The 20,466-nt window shown below is 48.6% G+C and overlaps 1 protein-coding gene across 3 annotated transcripts in view; it reads right to left on the minus strand.

Annotated features, from left to right (window-relative positions):
* COL16A1 (collagen type XVI alpha 1 chain) overlaps positions 1-20,466 on the minus strand; it is an 831,382-nt gene that overhangs the window by 372,563 nt on the left and 438,353 nt on the right. For all 3 annotated transcript variants that reach the window (XM_086955641.1, XM_086955640.1, XM_086955639.1), the window contains exons 10-11: positions 5,511-5,546; positions 3,110-3,136 (exon numbers count right to left, since the gene is read on the minus strand). In XM_086955641.1, the coding sequence (XP_086811767.1) occupies positions 3,110-3,136; positions 5,511-5,546 (63 nt within the window). The remainder of the gene's footprint in view (positions 1-3,109; positions 3,137-5,510; positions 5,547-20,466) is intronic.

Genomic DNA, 20,466 nt, shown 5'->3' on the forward strand with positions numbered 1-20,466 from the left:
ACACCGGTGGCAGCAGGTGAACAGTGAGGTCTGTGTGCGTAGTGTCGGCACACTCTCTCCCTGTCCCTCTCTTCTTTTCTCTTTGTCTCTCTCCCCCTCTATTTCCCTCTTTCTCTCTCTCCCCCTCTCTTACCATCTTCCTCTCTCCCTCTCTTTCCGTCTTTCTCTCTCTCCCCCTCTCTTTCTGTCTTCCTCTCTACCTCCCTCTCTTTCTGTCTTTCTCTCTCTCTCCCCCTCTCTTTCCGTCTTCCTCTCTACCTCCCTCTCATTGCAGACAATGACCTACAGATTGTCCAGAGGAGAGCCGCCAAGTGTCTTCATTTATGTTCTGTGTTTATTTGAAAAAAATGTTGTTTGGTGATTCGAAGGTGAATGTGTGATGCTCACTTTTGTGACAACACATGCATGTTACCAAATGTGAGGGTGCAACATCAGGCGGATTCTTTGGTACAGGTTTCGTGAAGTTGATGTGCCATGACTTTGCCCGGGGTGGGTTCTGGGGGTGGTGGCGGTGGGTGTTGGGGCCCTGTTGGTGCTCCAAGCTGCATGATCAGTGGTTCCATGGCATCTGTTTTTCTTCATGTGTGGCTCTGTGCTGGGCTCCCTTTCCTGGTGCGGGCTGTTGTCCGACTTTACACCAGTCACAGCAGGTGTTAATTTCCTGCTGCTAACGCGCCTTATCACCTATTTTGAGTTCTTATCGCCGATCGGGCTGGTCATTGAGAATGTTGCGGAGTGGTGTTGTCGCTGCTTTTTGCACGGGAACGCCTACTCTGCATCTATTAGAGATAGTTGCTGGGGTTTTCTGTGGCGATGTTTTTTGCGGCTGCTATGCTATTGCAGGTAAACTGGTGATATGGGCTGTTAGCACCTGCTTGTGAATGGGGAGATACATTTATCGCGACTTTGGCTGTGATAAAGTGCTGCTAACTCAGCGATAGCTCCTTGAGAATATGCCCCACTATCTTCCACCTTGCAGGTAAAATTATCACAGAAGCTCCTGATGAGCAGGAAGCATGCTGACCTGAGCACTTTAACCCCTTCGATGCTGGTGACAAAACCAGCTCGTCATGGGCGTTACCTGCGCTGCGCGCATGACGAGCTGGCTTTGTCACGTAACGCGCGATTTTTGAAATTTCAGCGCACAGCGGGGAAACCCGCTAGCGCGCATGCGGTTAAAGAATTCTTTCACACACCAGGACCAACAAATGTAGCAGACATCCAAGAAGCAGAGGCAGACTGGATGTGAACATCGCTCCACCACAAAAACAAGAAATCATCAATGTCATCCAAGCTCAAGAACAGAAAAGCTCCTGGCCAAGGAAGCCTGACAGAAATGTTCAGGGCAGACCCTGAAACATCAGCCAAGATCCTCCAACCACTGTTTATATCCATTTGAGAGGGAAAGAAAATACCAGATGACTGGAACCAAGGCATAATCGTCAAGGTTCCAAAGAAAGGAGCATTAATCAGCTGTAATACTAGTGTGGAATCAACCTTCTGTCAATCCCGGGTAAAATGGTGAAAACCATTATGCATCGCATTTCTGATGCAATGGAGAAGTAGTTGGGAATAGACTGGGTTCCGCATGGGCAGAGGGTGTATTGACCAGATTTAGAACTCCAAGCAACATCATAGATTAGTTTATTGAGTGGCAGGGACAACTATACATCAACGTCATTGATTCTTAGAAAGCCTATGACTGTATCCACTGTGACAGCCTCTGGCAAATAGTGAGAGCCTACAGCATCAGATATTTCTCCTCATCAATAGCTTCTAAAATAAATGATATTGCCCATCAAATATAAGACAGAAGGGGTTTTAAAGAATTAAGCAATGTTTTAATTAGTTTGAAATAGAAAACAATTGACATGTTATTACTAGTATTATGTTTCCTTGAATGATTCGCAGGAACAGCATATGTTTATTTGCTTTACGAAATGTAAATTAATGTTTATTGTTTTCCCGACCGAGAGCTACAAAAGCCTCAAATTCATCGAGTTAAAACGGCATTAATACGAGCATGAGAGAAATGCATCAAAGGTTAGTCAATGGGCTTTGGAATGAAGCTCTTTGATTGAAACATAAAAGTTGAATTATCCTAAAGTAAATGAAGATGCCTTAGGCATCTGTGTATGTAATGATTACACTCCGGACCAGGGTAAGAGTTCGGCCAGACACATGATCACACTGATCCAGCACCTTAGACGAAGGGCCGCGAAGCAGCAATTGATGAACTGCAGAATTACACCACATTTAACTGCAAGCAGTATTTGACATAGATGGTGGCTCCCTTAGCTAAATGTTTGTAGGTGACATCTAACGATGCATTGGTCACAAGTAGGAATGCAAGATGGGCTTGAGTCGGGGTACCACGCGGGTGGACGGCGTCCCCCCACTTATTTTACCGGGGGGACGCTGTCCCCCCTACCAAACAGCTGTACTTCACTCTTTGGCCTCTCTGCGGCTCGGCAGCTTTTGTGACATCACTTCCTGTCGTGACGTCACTTCCTGTGACAGCGTCCCCCCACTTCTTTTTTTAGGACTTGCGCCCTGCTCATCCTTCTGTACTTCCAAAGGCTTTGAACCTTAAAGCATGTAAAATGGGGCATGCAAAATCAGTGCAAAATCATGTGTGTACATTATTTCCCATCTACAGTGCAATTCACTAAATTATGTGCAAACACATTGCGCACATAATGTACAATTGTAATAGTAAATATAGGACATAACTCATCCTGTGTGACACTCATAGATAATATTTCTCTGCATCAAAGACTCCTCGCAGATAGAACGTCATGAACTCTGTCGCACACATGGACAAAATGCAGTGTACCATACATATAGTGGTAGAATAACATACATGCAGCTCCATGTCATCAGACACCTCTAACAAACCACCATCTTTCCATTGCTTCACCTAATATACAGCCCAAGCAAAGTGTGACTGCGCTTCCTAGTCACACAAACTTATGTCATTGGTCTGTTCATAACTATGGCTTCATGAGACGTCCATTACATGGAGGACTCGAAAGAACAGAGGCTGAAGCAGGATAATGTTCCCTAATATCATATGTCTGTTAGAAGACCTGGAGCATCAGAAACTTACCCTCGGTCCTGGACGCCCCAGTGTGACCTGCAAAGAGAAGGAAAGACCACAGAATCAGTGACACAAACAAAAGTCCGGAGTAGGAGGTGAACATGTTGTGTGGGGTGGATGTGTGCAGCTTCTGGAGGGTAAGAGCTTACCTGCGCTTACGAGCTCTCTGAGGACCAAAGGTCATATGAAGGATGGCAGGACGGGACGAGCCATTGGCAGGTGGAAGCGTTAGTGGCAGGTGGAAGAGCCCATCTGCTATGGCTCATGCGTTATCCTGGTGGACATTGGAGGGTGGGCGAGCTCACGAAGGATGGGTTTTGGGTTTACTATACTGTACGTTATCAATGACCATTAGTGGATACCTGTGACCTCCTTCAAATGGTCCAACAGAAGGTGTGCAGGGGCCCGGTGGATGTCTAGCACACCTGGAGTCAGCCTTATGTTTAGCCAATTGGACGCTGTTGGGTGTCCCTAGAAACATTTTTCGGATTTGTGCAATTATGAATCATTAGTCTTAGGTTTATGTTTATAAATTGAATGGATTTAGGGTTTGAAGTCTCTTATTTAAGAAGGAATAAAGGACACAAGGAGCTTCAAGGACTGTGGGTTTTGTTAGAGAAGAGAATGGAAGGGGCAGAGTAGAGGGTACGACAGTGCCATGCTTGGCAGACTGGGTGCGGCGGGCGTATAGAGATCACAAAGAAAGGGCTGTGGCTGGACAGAGAAGAGAACCACAGAGAAGAGAGGGATTGTTCTACAGGTGAGGAAGGGTTGGTGATCAAAATTTTCAATCATGAGGGACTGGAGGAAGAGAGTGTGGAGGTTGGGAGAGACCAAACATGAAAACAAAGAAACACTGCACAGGGAAACCATGAAGTTGTAGTACATCCACGTGGGGGTGGGGGGGAGGGGGGGGTGTGGGGGGGGGGGTGTTAGGGTGCTCTGACCCAGTCCTGTCTATTGGTCTGGCAACGGAGAGAATACTGAGCTGTTATGGTTCTTATGGTTGTATTGTTTATTGCTGGTACACTGTTGCACTGTTGCATGACCTATGAAAATGATCAATGGAAATATATTTAAAAAGATTAAAAAGGAAAAATGGCATATCTGGGGTTCGCGCAGTGCCTCAGGTGGGATACTTCGCAGAGGGCATGAGGGAGATCTGGGTGAGAAAAGTCAGAACACGGGAGGAATCGGAACTTAGAAGAAACAGAGGACCGTGTCAAAAGTACGGGGGGGCACACCAGAACAGAGGAAAGAGGAACTCAGCTACACGAACATGTACTGTGCGAGAGCAGCTTTCTGGAAGACGCCATAGTGTTATTTGCGCTGAAATGATGCTTGCCCCAGAGGGCTGCACTTTAACTGACACCTGGAGGCAGCGGCGAGACTGTCGGAGAAGGGAATGGAAAGATCTCACCGGCCCAGCACGGCATTCCTTCCACGCGAGCTCATGGGCAGGTCCGGGCGGCACCCTAACACCGAGGGGTGAGGAGCCGGGCAGGTCTGCCTCACCTGGCGAAGGTTTCCACTCCCCGAGCGCTGGGGTTTTCCGATGGCCACACTCACACAACACAACTCAGCATGTACTACCTTCACGGGAGGACACGGAAAAAGGAGTCTGCAGCTCCCTGCAAGGAGGGGCTAAACCCGGAAGAGTATCCGGGAGAAGGTGGGAGCAGCAAAGGAGGTGACATCTGGGTAAGGGTGGAAGTACCACCAGGGCGGGAAGAAGCAGCAGGAAAGGGATGTCTGAGAAAGGGTGGAAGCAAGAGGGCCCGATAGCAAGTGGAGGGGGGGGGGGGGCTGCCGAAGTACCAGGTTGTTGGTACACATGATGGTGAGATGGTAGCTGGGAGAGGGTAAAAGCAGCAGGTGGTGGCAGAAGAGGGTGGGAGATGCAGACAGTGATACCACACAGGTGTGGAACAACAGGAAGATGAGCCCAAGAGGAAGAGGAAACCTGCAGAGAGGTGGACTCACTGGGAGTGTGGAAGATACTACCACAGGAGGTGTGAGATGTGGCAACATCAGGGCGCCACAGGAGGCGTTGAGGACCAGTGGAGAGGCGCGGCAACATCAGGGCGATGGTACCACAGGAAGGGTGGAAGACGATGGAGGCAGTACCTGGAGGAGGGGCGGCACTGGAGCGCTACACAACAAGGATGCTTAGAGGAGGTACCCTGGAAGGTTGGGCCAGCCAACCCAATGTGATACAATGGAGATGCTACAGGGCTCACCGTCTGTACTGTTTTGTAATTCCCATAAACGAGAGGTGACACCGATGGGGAGTACACAAGGGGCGAGATGAGTGGAGAACTCAAGATAGACATACACTACCTCCCTCCCCGCACCCAACCAGCCCCACTGACATGTGACTGTGCTTTGAAAGTGAATGAATGACACTTACATTCGCCTCGGGCAGTCGGTTTTCACAGGAAGGACACTGAAAGAAGAAGCCACAATGTTAAAATACAAGAATGCAACCCAGGGATGTCTACAGTGACAGGAGGGGATTGATCGAACTGTGTGAAGTGGACAGAATGGAAAGGCCAGTGGGTGTGGTGAACATACGACAGTGTATAGGGCGGCACGTATGACGATATGCAGGGTTAGCGTGAAGGGTGACACATTGGAGAGGGTCGGTTAGTAGGGTGATACATAAAACGGTGTACATGGTCAGTGTGTAGCACTAGCGTAACAAAACTTGAGGGCCCCCTGCAAGGTACGTGTAGGGGCCCCCTCAGGACTCAATCGCGAGCTCTCCGGCCAGAGTGCTGTGCTTAGGGAAGCCCCTGGAGCTTGCGCGTCTGTGTTACGCCACTAGAGTGTAGTGGTGAAGGGCAGGGGCGTAACACAGGCCCGCGCAGCCCCTGCGGAGCTGGGGGCCTCTAGCTCAACAGGGCCCCCTCGGCACTGCACTCTGGCCGAAGAGCTCCTGTTTGAGCCCGGAGGGGGCCCCTTTAAGTACCGTGCAGGGAGGGCCCCTCACTTTTCGTTACCCCAGTGGTGTAGGGTACACAATCAGAGCACAAGTCGGAGGTACACGTGTGTGGACGGCGTCCAACCACTTTTTTCACAAAGGCCGAATTTGAGGGGGGATCAGGCCTCCTTTGTTCCATTGTCCTGGCTGGCAGCAGTCAGGAATCTCACACCTAGAAGCAAATGCAGCAGAGGGGAAACAAAGGCTAACACTTTGTTAGCACTTCACACATACTTAGGAGAGGCAGCTTTACACTTTGCTCAGGCTCTGTTTAGGAGATATGCATGCACTGTAAGAAGTCAGATATGTTGATCTTTCCCAGTATTTGCACAAAATAAATAGCATTTATATAGCGCTTACCAGGGCTCGAGTCGGGGTACCACGCGGGTGGACGGCGTCCCCCCATTTATTTTACCAGGGGACACCGTCCCCCCTGCCAAACAGCTGGACTTCACTCTTTGGCCTCTCTGGGACGAGGAGCTCGGCACCTTTCGTGACGTAACTTCCTGTTGTGACGTCACTTCGGTGACAGCGTCCCCCCACTTCTTTTTTTAGGACTCGTGCCCTGGCGCTTACTACCCCTGAGGAGGCATTGTAATAATTTAAATATCACTATTTTTTCTTTTAAAGCACTATGTGTAGAGGAAGCTTAACGCTGATAAGAGGCAACACTGGTTTATGTGAAGCTTACAAAAGTGTGAATCTTCTGCCTAAATCAGGAGGGTTTGCAAGTATACTCGAAATGTGCTCATGATAGACCTGGTAAACATATTATGTGAGGACTTAAGATCTGATGTCACTTCCTGTGATGCCACTTCCTGTGACGTCACGCGCCTCACCAGGCGCGCAACAAGCATTGGACTTAAAGGGCTTCAGTCCCCCCACGCGTGTGTGTCAGCCCGGGATGAGACAGGTTCCCGGGCTCACACAAGCCGCACCCGATCACTTCATAGGTCTTTAAAAGAACATGCATGTTAATTAGGCCTTTCTGTTGTTTCACCACTTCTAAGAGCCCCTGCAGCTTCACTCTGCCTACTGCTTAAAGTTTCAGCCACCTCCCCCCACCCCCTCCCCCGAAATTTTTTCAGCCCTCCCTCCTCCCACCCCGAAATTCGGCTCTAGTTGCGCCTCTGCACCTCACAAGCCGCAATGTCACGCGCTGTGATGTCACTTGCATACTGATTAATTAGGCTAGTCCCCCCACTTCTTTTTTTAGGAATTGTGCCCTGTACACAATGGTCTTTGAGCGGGGTCAGTGTGTCGGGTGACAATGCACAGTGCGCAGGGTGGGTGTTTAGGATAACAGCAGTGAGCTCAGTGGCAGTGGGCGCCAGAGGGGGCAGTGCGTGTCATGTGCAGCCCTGATACTATGCATGGGGGGGCAGATTTACAAGCCCCTTGCCCCACTTTTGCGTCACATTTAACATGAGAAAAGTGACGCAAAAGTGGCGCAAGGGGCTCGTAAATCTGCCCCGGGGTTTTTAAATTATTTGAGTGCATACATATTTTATCGTTGATATCACTCGCCCATCGCTTCACCTCGATACTTTTGCTGTACTTTTATGCAACCACTGAACGCTGAATCCCTGCGTTACCACAGCCCTTCTATACAACTTCTTTCCTTATTTTGTGTTTCTCTCTCTTTATCTCTGGATTTAAGTCTGTTGAGGAAAAACAAGTCTTGCACCTAAAATGTGTGCCGGTGGGGCTCACCTGCAACAACCGGCACAAAATAAGCAGTGATGTATACTCAACCCTTCTGGCTGACTCGCAACACTTTTCTCTCATGTGTCAGTCACCTCAATCCTCCGTCTAAACCCAAGAAAAAACACAAAATCCACTATGTAGGATTGGATGGATGCTATTTAAAGAGCGTAGAGCCCCAATTAAATATATCCGCAAAAAGTAGCAGATAGCTCCCAGCAGGTGGCACTGTTGCTCTGTGATGCACCTGCTTTCACAAACGACGGAGTCAAAATGAAAACAAAAAGTGTGTGAAATAAGATCCGACGTGTGCTAGCTATAGCTCAGGCCCGCAAGCAGAGAATGTAGGGTGAGTGGTGCCCGTCAGCCCCGGGGCACCGGTGTTCAGCAGGTACTTTCAGTGACCCCGAACAGCCTGCGTGATTGATATTCCATATAATCAGTAGAAGGGCAGCAGGCTGTACGTACTTCCATCTTCGGAGGTCGGGCATTCCCCAAGCTAGCCTTCTCTCGGCTTTTTGCTCTCACAAAACTTTATATATTGTAGTTCGCAAATAAAAAAACTAATGTAGTTCTGTGGATAACCCACAATCTTGACAACACTACTTAAAAGAAACAATGTAATACGATTTTTCGTGCTATATTTTAACAGCGAAATGCACCCTCGAGTCAACAATTGACTTGAAAATGTAACTGCGGACACATTTCGCACTAAAGAGAAGCAATAGATTTGCATTCGGCGTAATTCTGCCAAAATCTTGCTGCGATCTCGCAAAATGAAATTATGCACGCATACAAGGATTATGTGGGCCATACATGGACACCACCTTACACAGTGCTTAATTTGTAAAATATGAAGTACAGGTGCTAAAATGTTTGTCGGAGGCCACACCCAATTTTTTATGGCTCCACCCACTCCCCCCACCCACTTACTCTATTAGCTCCACCCACATCTTCAAGTGGCACTGCTAAAAGTCAAATATAATAAATGATCTGAATTTCAGAATGGGAGCCTTACATGAGTGCGTGAGATGTGCTGAAGACAACATGGGGGCTGTGTCTTTAAACCTTGCTATCAATCCTACCTCCGAACAGCCAGTGCAGTGATCCTTGGCAAGTCACTTCACCTCTCTCTGCTTCTTGTAACCAAAAGCTGAAGTGCAGAGACACAAATATTTGACCCCAGGTGTGCCGGTTGCATTTAATTGTAAATTAGATATTGACAAAGCATTTGCGAATCGCTTGAAATTTTAAACCTCTGTGACAGACTCAACACAATTGGTAAGTAATAGGAGACAGCTGCTCTGCCATGGTGGGGGCTGGGGAATGTATAGGGAGTGAGGGTAAGGGTCCTCCGACATCCAGAAGTGTGCATTCAACAACCCCTTTGTGCTGTGTGTAATCTCTGCTCAGGACTCACACTGGGGAAAGTTGATCAAATCAGCAGGTAAATCTGTAATATTCACAGGTATTCCGGAAGCAGGCATGGAGAGCTGCTCAGGTCAGGCGACATGCTTCTTTAACCCGATTTGCATTATTTTATTATTGAATGTAGTGTGTGGTTTCGCTGAGGCCATCATCGGACAGCACTGGTAGTGTATTCTGTTCTTTGTGTCAAGCAGCGGACGGGTGTTATCCTCATCACACAGGGGCCTATGGGATTATGACCCTCATCTGCCAGCCTGCTTCAGGCCAATGGTATCCTTGTCCTTGGCATTCTGTCATTGGTGGACTCTCACCTTGCCCCCTTGAAGTTCTCGTGCTCCTGTCTCACCTTTTGCCTCCAGCTGCCACTTGTCAACCCTGCACCTCCCTCACAACACTGCTGCCTGCACACTAATTCTGACTGCACCTCAGTAACTCTGGGGTCTCAGAAGGGCCATGAGAGATTCTAGCACTGTTGCCAGCATCATGTAAGTTGGGGATCTGATCCCTGGCTGCTCAGCCAATCAGAATGCAGCTCACAACAAACGAGTAATTTTCTAGTTGCTGGCACGAGTGTGAGCGCAGCCCATACTGCTGAAGATACCAGTCTGGCCTAGGAGTGTCCTGAATTGTGTGCACTCATGTCAGATGGATTTTTAGCAGTACTAGAGGCACACACTGTACAAATAAGCTGTGATACTGTGCCGAGGGTGGAAGAGAGCAGTCCATAGATCTGGTGGACAGACACAGTAATGTAGTAAACCGTGTGAAGGCCTGCGGTTGTAAAAGGGCTGAGTCTAGGACGCAAGCCCTTGAAGGAACAGGACAAGGTAATTTTTCTGGTTCACCTTCGCCTTCAAGCTATAAATTATATTTGAAAGTACTATTGAAGGCGTCAATGCGTCATGTAACTGAGCTGGAGTTTTTGAGACTCTATCAGCCCCTCATTTCCCTGCCAGTCCCTAGTCCTCCTCTTTTGAGCCCATACTGTTTTATTATAACTATATTGAAGGCCCTAGCCAGTGGGACAGAGGATTGTGCGGCGGTGACGTCAGCAATCACCTTAATCATCGGCTGCAATATTTGTAGCTATTACCAAAAATGGTTTTAGACCCTGCTGATTGAAACTGGTGCACGCCGGCTGCAGGCCCGTTTCTGGGCGCTAGCTGGTTCCTGTGCCTCTTGAATCTCAGGTGACAGGTCACACGCCCCCTGCCGCAGCTGCAGGCATTTGACAAAGCTTTAGCATTTTGGAAACATTACTGGTCCGTTGCACAACTCATAAAAGCCCCATATCTTGAAAGCTAACGTTGAATCACTATTCTTTTCTGTAGAGCTGTTTTCAAATAAAGGGGCGCCACATAGTGTGTGTACCTGGCCTTGCCGTATCATTGAGTTAATTCTGATACTTAAATTAGCCTTCCACTGCCTCATAATTGTAAAGCCCTGTCTAAATTGCGCTAGTCACAGCCACAAACTGAGCTCATTATTAGAGGTACATACTCCGGATTTACATCCCAACTGTGGGCATTTTATAGCAAGAAATGTTGAGAGAGCTCGCCGGGTTCGCGCCTGAAGCCTGCAGGTTAGTCAGGCCGCTGCCACAGGCGCGTTAACCACCCTAGCTGGCCTCTCCCGGAAGCAGAGATGTTGTTGTGAGGTGAAAAAAAAAGAATCTTGGTCCCCAGAAGTAAGTGCTCGCCTCTAAGTGCCAACCGCTATCCACTGTAGGCTACCTTTGAACATACACAACTATGTATCCCTAAACTGAATTGGAGAAATGTGCCGGCCCGAGACAGGATTGTGCATTAAGGTGATGTAACTTCGCAATGTTCCACAACGATCACAGTGGCACAACAACACACACTGGAGCATAATTCCTTTGCAGGAGAGTGTCGCACATCACATTAATATTTAATTTATGCACTGTATATGGGGCCTCTGGGAGGAAAATATATGCAGCAATGTGAAGGGTGGGGCCAGCATGCCTGTGGGGCCCGCCTGGTCAAGAAATCAGCACTGACAGACTGAGACCCGGTATCAGATGCTAAATGGTAGACACACTCAAGACCAGTGCCAGTGCATACATCCATGGGTGACATCGGTACAAACAAACCAGTACAACGCCGAAATAGGCCTCTCCTCCAAGAAAAATTGCACAGATACAAATATCGATATCCATATCAGGAAATTTCTCAGATGGTCAGTCTCTTTGAGAGGCGGGCAGGGCTGTGACTTAAGTCAGTCACTCACTCTCGTCTCTCACGGTCTCACCTGACATGTGACTGACGCCATTTGCCAAATAAAGACAGGCATCTGCGCCAGACTGGTGCGCTTTTATAAATTCAGATTGGCATTGCTATACTAGGGTGCACAGCCACGAAGCCTGTGTGAAGCAGAGACACGACACACGAACAGTACTGCACACGAAGCCCTACAAGAGAAGAGAGCCGCCCTCACATGAAAACGAGCCCGAGACCTAGCCACCACTAACTATTGTGGGAATTTAGGCCCGACGCCCGAGCCCAACCCAGCTAAACCTAAATGACTGTGGCAATGTGCCCGACGACAGAGCCCAGCCCAGCTAAACCTAAATGACTGTGGCAATGTGGCATCCGCCAGCGGCCCAGCGCCCTCCCCTGCCTTCATGTCTCATATCATATCATTCATCAATCATCATCATCATCACACACAGGCGCGGCAGCACCCCCTTCTCCGGTGGCGTTAACACCTCAGTGCCACCACGATCTGTGAGGATGGCCAGCGGCCCGCCCCGCCCGAGTATTTGATCATTCATTCATGTGTAATAGACTAATGTACTGTACTTGGGAAGGTCAGGTGGTGTCTGGACGGACACCATCCCGCCCGGCGCCCGGTGATGGCACTCGGCATAAATTGCCATACAGTTTTGCAAAATTACACAATTGATTCAATTATGCAGCTTAACGTGGTGCTTACCGTTATTGGTGATAGTAGGCCGGTCGGCAGGGACACGCACACTGACTGGATGCTGCTGCTCAGTTGGTTCTGCTTGCTGCTGCTGCCTGCTTGCAGTTTCAGCAGGACTCAGGAAGAGGAAAGCCAGTGTGGACAGGAGAGGACAGCCCAGCTCTGCCCCTCGGCTTCGTGGTCGTCGTGGGCCGTAGCGTGGTGGGGGGGGACGCCTGCTGTTGATGTGACTGTGCGCAGGTTATGCTGGGGGCTGGGTGTGGCAACTGGTGGCAACTGGCAGCCTGCCTGAGCCATACTGAAACCAATCAGCGGCTGCGCGCGCTACCGCGCGCACACAGGACAGCCCCTGACTACCCCCATCAGAACCTGCGGCCCACCCACCCACTCAAACCGAAACTGTCAACAAGTTCAAACTCTCACTCTCTGCATCGGCGTCCGGTCCCACGTGAAACGAAACTAGTTGGCTGGCACAATATATATTTTTATATATACACTCAATTTTATATTATACCTTGGCCTGGGCAGGCCGGGGCCTGGCTACCTATTATCTCACATGATGACGGTGATGATTGAGATAGATAGAAATCAGAAATGTGAGTCGCGGGCGGCCGGCGGACAGCCAGGCAGGCACTCACTCGCAAATTAAATTGGATCTTGGCTTGCGGGCGCGGGCGGGATAAAAAACACTACACATGATGACTGCTGATGAGTCACACTTCGACATAATGAGAACGAACACAGTACACGATGCGGCCGCCGGCCGGGCCTGTGGCTGCAGCTGCTGCTGCACAGTCTGTAGCAGTAAAAAGATTTATTTTTTACGGACAAAAAGAAATCATCAAAGGAGAAGCGTAGCCCCGGCCCTGACATTTAAGTGCCGGTGCTAAGCACCGGAAAGCACCGGCACAAATTAAGCACTGACCTTACACAGTGTCTTGGCCGCTTAGATAAATTCAAGCGTTGATACTCAGTAGCTCCTGCTGATGCACAGGAGCCCAAGTCTCAGCACCGGAAAATGCTCCAGTGGACATAGGGTGACCAGAATTTTAAAGACAACAACCGGGACATTTCACTAAAAATAGAAGATCGACTACAATTTTACTTTACCTGAGCCCACAGAATGACAGCGCTCATAGGCATAGAATTAGAGAAAAGGCAGTAAAAACAAATAAAAAACCATTGTTATAGCCAGTGCCATGCATGTTAATTAAATTGCTTTCTTATAACAACTGCTAACTATCCCCTATGGAAAACGTAAAAAGGCACCTGCCACCATTTTCAGTCAAACCTCTCTAAACAAGCATTTACAATGCAATGGTCTCGGCATTGTTAAAGTTAGAGCTATTGGCATTGCTCATGACATTATTTTTATTGATGTTTTTGTTTTTAAAACATAAATAAATGGCATTGTCATTTACAATGCCAATAGCTTAATCGCTCGCAAATGCGAGACCTATTGCATTTGCACCCACACAGACCCACACCCACAAAACTACCCACACACAGATAGCGAGCCACACACACAGTCATTCACATAGAGCCACCCACCCACACACAGAGCCACCCACACACACACAGAGCCACCCACACACACACAGCGCCACTCACACACACCCAAATCCACTCACACACACCCAAGAGCCACCCACACACACACACAGAGCCACCCGCACACACATAGAGCCACCTATAAAAAAGCTACTGACAGAGCCACACACACAGAGAGCCACACACACAGACAGAACCACCCACACAAAGCCACCCACACACACATAGCCACCCACACAGAGCCACCCACATACACACAGAGCCACCCACACACACAGAGCCACCCACACAAAGCCACCCACACAAAGCCGCCCACACAAAGCCACCCACACACAGACACTCACACACAGAGCCACCCACACACAGGACCACCCACACAAAGCCACCCACACAAAGCCACCCACACACACACACACAGAGCCACCCACACAGAGCTACCCACACAGAGCCACCTACACACACACAGAGCCATCCACACAGAGCCAACCACACAGAGCCACCCACACAGAGTCACCCCCTCACACACACACACACACACACAGAGCCACACAGAGGGAACAGAGGCCAGAAAAAACGCTCACAACGAGGGAACAGAGGCCAGAAAAGCAAGCACACCGAGGGGGCAGGGGAGCAAGCACAACAATAAGGGGGCCAGAGAACAAGCACAACAACGAGGGGGCCGGAGAGCAAGCACAACAACGAGGGGGCCAGAGAGGAAGCACAACAACGAGGGGGCCAGAGAGCAAGCACAACAACGAGGGGGCAGGAGAAAAGCACAACAACGAGGGGGCCGGAGAGCAAGCACAACAACGAGGGGGCCGGAGAGCAAGCACAGCAACGAGGGGCAGGAGAAAAGCACAACAACGAGGGGGCAGGAGAGCAAGCACAACAACGAGGGGGCCGGAGAGCAAGCATAAAAATGAGGGGGCCGGAGAGCAAGCACAACAACGAGGGGGCCGGAGAGCAAGCACAACATCGAGGGGGCTGGAGAGCAAGCACAACAACTAGGGGGCGGGAGAAAAGCACAACAACGAGGGGGCAGGAGAGCAAGCACAACAACGAGGGGGCCAGAGAGCAAGCACAACAATGAGGAGGCAGACGCACACCGAGGGGGCCGGAGAGCAAGCACAATAACGAGGGGGCCGGAGAGCAAGCACAACAATGAGGGGCCAGAGAGCAAGCACAACAACGAGGGGGCCAGAGAACAAGCACAACAAGAGGAGGCAGGAGAGCAAGCACAAGAACGAGGGGGCAGACGCAAATGAGGGGGCAGGAGAGCAAGCACAACCACGAGGGGGCATACGCACAACGAGGGGGCAGACACACAACAAGGGGGCAGACGCACAATGAGGGGGCAGACGCACAACGAGGGGGCAGGGGAGCAAGCGCAACAACGAGCAACAGCAATCTGCTCTTTAGAGTAGTAATTCATTTCATAGACAAGTAAATGCATACTCCATTGCAAAAATGACTTTATTTAGGACTTATTCCTTAGTAGTAGACACCAGTGGAAGGATGGCATGCCTTAGTGTTACTTTGAAAGTCCCCACATTAGAAGAGAACAGAAAGTAAGTTATATTCCATTTGCATTCTTCTGATTGCATTTTTTTCCTCTCGTCAGTGGGGTTGCAGTGAAAACCCTAAAACGCACTATTAGAGCCATATCGCAAAGCCAGTAGATAGTAACCTGACAAGAGTCTGTCTTTAGTAGAGCGTTGCCCAACTGAAAATGAATCTTTTCGAAACAAAAAGTCTTAATTGTTCTTGACGTTAAATAAGCTACAGTTTACCCTTCCAAAATAATATATGAACGCTCAATGACTGCCAATCTGTATGCGGGCAGCATTCAGTTCTCTTCACTATATGGGTCTAGGGGTCTGCACATGCTCAATGTCCTGCCGCCCATGGTTGTAACCTCCCTGTAAAAGGGGCAGCCTGGACAGTAGAGTGTAGCAAGCCCCATATTCCCAACGGGATGATTTCTGTTTATCTGTATGGCAGTAAGTTAATCTGGAGCCTTAGTGCATCTACCTTCAGTTGGTTACTCTCATTGATTGGGCGTGGCTCCATGTGCTGGGGCGTATGGTGAGCTTTTTCGAAACAATACTTTGCTGTAAATCACATTAGGAGCCAATTTACTAAATGGGTGCGTTTTTTCTCCAATAAACTCATTTGTCATTATATACTTTATAATAATAAAATAGCACCTGAAAATGTGTGCCGGTTAACTAAAATTGTGAAAGTCCATGAAGGTATACACTCGTCGAAGACTTGCATAATTAGTATTCCCAACCCCCTGTGTACTCAGCAATAGTCTGGGGACGCCCATTTATATTGACACACACCAGTACCAGTACAATTTTGAATATTCCACCCATTTGGCACATTTTTCATTTGTGAGATCTCTCAACCGGTAGAAAGTCGTATAGATTTCAATACTACCCACTGGCATCAAGGACTGTAACACAGACCCTCAGCTGGAGACCTCCCCACTCTTAGGAGACCCCCCATTTAGTCCGGGTAGAATCAATGAAGATCTGACTGGGGCCCCTTGCTACTTTGTGAGGGGGAGGGGTGCCATCATTTCGCATTACGCATTCCGAAGTGGGGCTCTTATCGATTGCAATAGATGGAAAGATAACTACTGTTTATTAATTTGGAATCATCATTTTAAGATGCCTTGAGCCCCCGGTCCTTAAAGCACAGCTTGATGCTCGAGCCCAAATTACATTTGTACCAGGAGATAATTAAGCTAGAAGCAGGCCCGCTGGTGTGCTGTGCGCCTTTTAAAATGTGTCATTGAGAGACTGGCAATAATGTGTGACTTTGTGCCGCAGCAACTGAAGCTGATTAAGAACGATGGGTTGGACATCCAGCTCCGCGTCTTCGAGGAGCACAAGGAGGTGGACATGATGGAGTTCGCGCATCGCTTGGAAGACATCCGGTCTGAAGTGGAATATCCTTTCATGGCACCGAGAGAATCCCGGCCCCTAAACTGTCTGCATCTATTGTGTGTCAAGTCTTTCTTCAGGTTGTGAGCAGACACACAACGAGGGGGCAGACGCACAACGAGGGGGCAGGAGAGCAAGCACAACAATGAGGGGGTCGGAGAGCAGGCACAAGAACGAGGGGGCAGACGCACAACAAGGGGGCAGACGCACAACTAGGGGGCAGACACCAGAAAAACAATGACAATGAGGGAACAGAGGCAAGAAGAGGCAAGAAAAGCGAGCACTCACCGGAGGACTTGGTAGCTTCTCTACTTCTTCCAGTGGCGCAGCAGAAATGGCTTCCGAAAAGCCCCGACATTTTCAGATTCGGGGGCGTGGTTTTCTTTCTCTCCTCTTCCCATTGGCTGGAAAGTAAAATTCCACCCAATGGGAAGAGGAGAGAAAGAAAACAGAAAGAATGTAAAAAACACCCCCCCTGAATCCCGTCTTCAACGGAGTGATGCCCCTCTCCTCCAATGGCTGGCCTCCGTTTAGGAAGCCAGCCAATGGAGAAGAGGGGCGGGTTCAAGCCCCCATACTGTGGACATAAAGTCTCAGAGCGAGACTGCGCAAGCGCAGCCTTCGTAGTCCGAGACCTAAAAACCGGGACATGAGCTAAATTTCCCGAAATCTGCCAGGACAGTTGGTGAAAACCCGGGACTGTCCTGGCAAATCTGGAACGTCTGGTCTAAGGCTCAGGAGTTCATCGAGAAAATTAAACCTTCATGAGTGCATTTGACAAACTTCTTAAGATATGTTGAGCAGAACAAGGCAGATAATACGACTTAAAATTCAGAAAAGGAATTTCTCCCTACAAAGTCAGTAAAAGTATCTGACAAAGATCAAATATGATTGATTTGCACCTATTGAGGAATTTATATTTTTCTTTATTTACCTACTAGAAGAGAGATGGATTGGCAGTGGAGGAAGCCATTTATCTTTTGACCATTGTTCATTTTGATGGGATTCACGTTGCCCCAGAGCGACAGGCTTATCCGCGACTATTCATTCATTGTGGCACTCCGGCCAGCCTCCTTAATCAAAACGAATTGCAGGATTAATGGAAATGTCTTGGCAATAAGGCAAATGCTTTGGCAACAACGCTAAAGATCTTCCCCGATATCATTCATGACAGGTTGACTATTTTCGTCATAGGGAGAGAAGATGCTAACAATAGACAGAAGCTCATCATGTCGCCAGCCGCAGGCCAAAAAGAAGAATCTCTGGTATTTAGCAGTCTCTTTGAAAGCTAATGAAGCTTTCAACTTTATTGAGTGGAGTGATCCAAATGAGAATACGATGCATGGTTTTTGGTCGGTTTTTGTGTGAACTGTCGAAGTACTACGTAACCTGTCCATGGCTAATATGATTATGAATGGTCTTTATTTCATCTACTACAGAAAATTAGACAAGGATGCCCCATCCTCCCCTTCCTTTTAGTATAGGGATGAAACCACTAGATATTCTCAAATAAATTATGAAAATAATAATAATAATTGAATAATCTTTGGGTTCGTACATCTAAAATCATCACATATTCTGATGATCTCCTCATGTTAAAAGACCCCCTTAATTGCTGGCGCCCCAAACAATGATCGTTCAAGACTTTGCTCAAGTGTCGGGTCGCAAGAGATGAACTGCAGGAAATCTGAGGCTTCATCTGCCTATCATGGAATATAAATTTTACTGGTGCAACATAAGGATATGTATGACATTTTAATTCACTGTCACAGCACCATATAGTGGACCAGCTAACCATCAAGAGGCTCGGTACATAATCTGGCGGCTGCTCAAGAAGCATTTTTGTGATTTAGCATCTCATCCTATGGTAAGGCAAACCTTTGAGTCAGCAATGTCTAGCTTACTTAGTAGACCCTTCTGTTCATTATATCCAGGAATATGGGATTCAGCAACTCAGCAGATCACCCACAGACTCAGGGGGTCATACAATCTCTTCAACTCATTCAGTGGCACAACAGATTATTAACTGACTTTAAGCGGTCATCCATTGACCTAGCGCCTCATCCAGTGGTTTTTGAAGTCTTCCATTGTCTCGGAGATTGGACATTCAACGACTGCCATTTATTTTGAAAGATTTATGCAAACAGCCCAGTTCATGGAGCAACGTTCTCCAGAAGACATTCCCTTTGTGCATGTTTTTCTCCATGTTCACACACAGGCTGAATTCTGTTGCGCCATGGTATCAGAAGGCAATGGGGCGAATCAGTAAGTAAGGTATAACTTGCAAACAAATTCCAATGGGGACGTGACAGCGTCAAAACCTTAGAGCCATCTTTCGCATCCCGAAGCTACTATAAGCAAAAAGACCATACAATCAAGCAACCACATGCTTATTTCATGGATTTCCGCTCTTTTACATATAAATTAATGTCACCCGGATGTCTGAGACATATCTGGACTGCTGGACATATCCCTTAAAAGGGATGAGGGCTGGCACAGGGACTAAGAGACGGACCATGACATGCCTGGAGTTTGAGCAGTGCTTAATTTGTGCCGGTGTTTGCCAGTGTTCAGCACCGGCACTTAGGGGCAGATCCACAAGAAAGTGCTGCAGCACGGCACCGTAAGCCCTTTGGCTGCGCCACGCTGTGCCACTTTCAGAGCACAGCAATGCAACAGATCTACAATGATATATCGCATTCCTTTGCTCTCCCCTGCCCTGGCGCACAAACATCTGCCATGCGCGGGCACCTTTGCACAATGGTGCAAGGATGCCTGCGCCATGGGGAGATTATTTTTGTGCAGGAAGGGACACCTTCCTGCACAAAAACAATCGATACAGGCATTTTCCTCTTTCAATGTGTGCTGTAGAATGCAGCACGCATTTACAGAGGAAAAAAACGAGGAGCAATGAAAACATTTCTCCTCGTTGTGCTTGGCTACGCCACTCCTGGGGTGGCGTAGAAAACAGACGCATTTCCAGGTTTACGATTTCTCGTAAATCTGGGAATGTGTCTGGTTCCAATGGTTGTTGCTTGGGAATACCCACAGCAACACCCATGGAACGCCCCTTTCACGCAAAGTGCCGCATGTAAAGGGGCCATATTTACAAGGGCAGGAAAAGCCATGCAGGGTGGCTTTTCCTGTCCTTGTAAATATGGGGCAAAGAAATGTGCTTCCGGTGCGTCACAAAAAGTGAGGTACTGTTGGAGTTGAGCGTGCCTTCACGCTTGCCCTCATGCGCTGGCAGTGCTAGGGGCTTGTAAATCTGCCCCTTAGTTCTTAACACCGCCACTTGCTTATGACAGTCCCCACATAGTGGTACTGTCTTACTATTGGTGAACAAAACACATACGCACCTGTGCGTGCAGGACATTGTTATAAATGTACGTGAGCTTGAATAGTACAAACAGTTTGTCGAGTGTGATGACCTTTGCAAGTGCTGGCAGTAGGTGATGTAGTCTGCTTTGGCTTCCAGTAAAATACCCCGGACCCGACATTTATTATTATTATTGTTATTATTTTGTACAAGTTAAGCACTGTGACATCATAGAAAGAAGACGTCAGTGGCAGAGCTCTGCCTGCAGGGGCTCCTGCAGTAGGAGCCCGTGGTATTTACACTGCGTCTCCCGCCGGCCCCGTCTAGGGGAGTCTCGGATACACAGCCCGGAGGCAGCGCCGTGCCCGCTGATTCCAGCAAGAAACAGCTTGTCACGCTGGGGGCATTTCAACATGCGTCAGCACTGCGTGTGCGCGTGTGAGGGCTCCTCCGTGTGTTTACGCGTGAGCCTGAACCTCCGTGG

Source organism: Lissotriton vulgaris, chromosome 2_1, assembly GCF_964263255.1.
Source record: "Lissotriton vulgaris chromosome 2_1, aLisVul1.2, whole genome shotgun sequence".
Classification (NCBI taxonomy): domain Eukaryota; kingdom Metazoa; phylum Chordata; class Amphibia; order Caudata; family Salamandridae; genus Lissotriton; species Lissotriton vulgaris.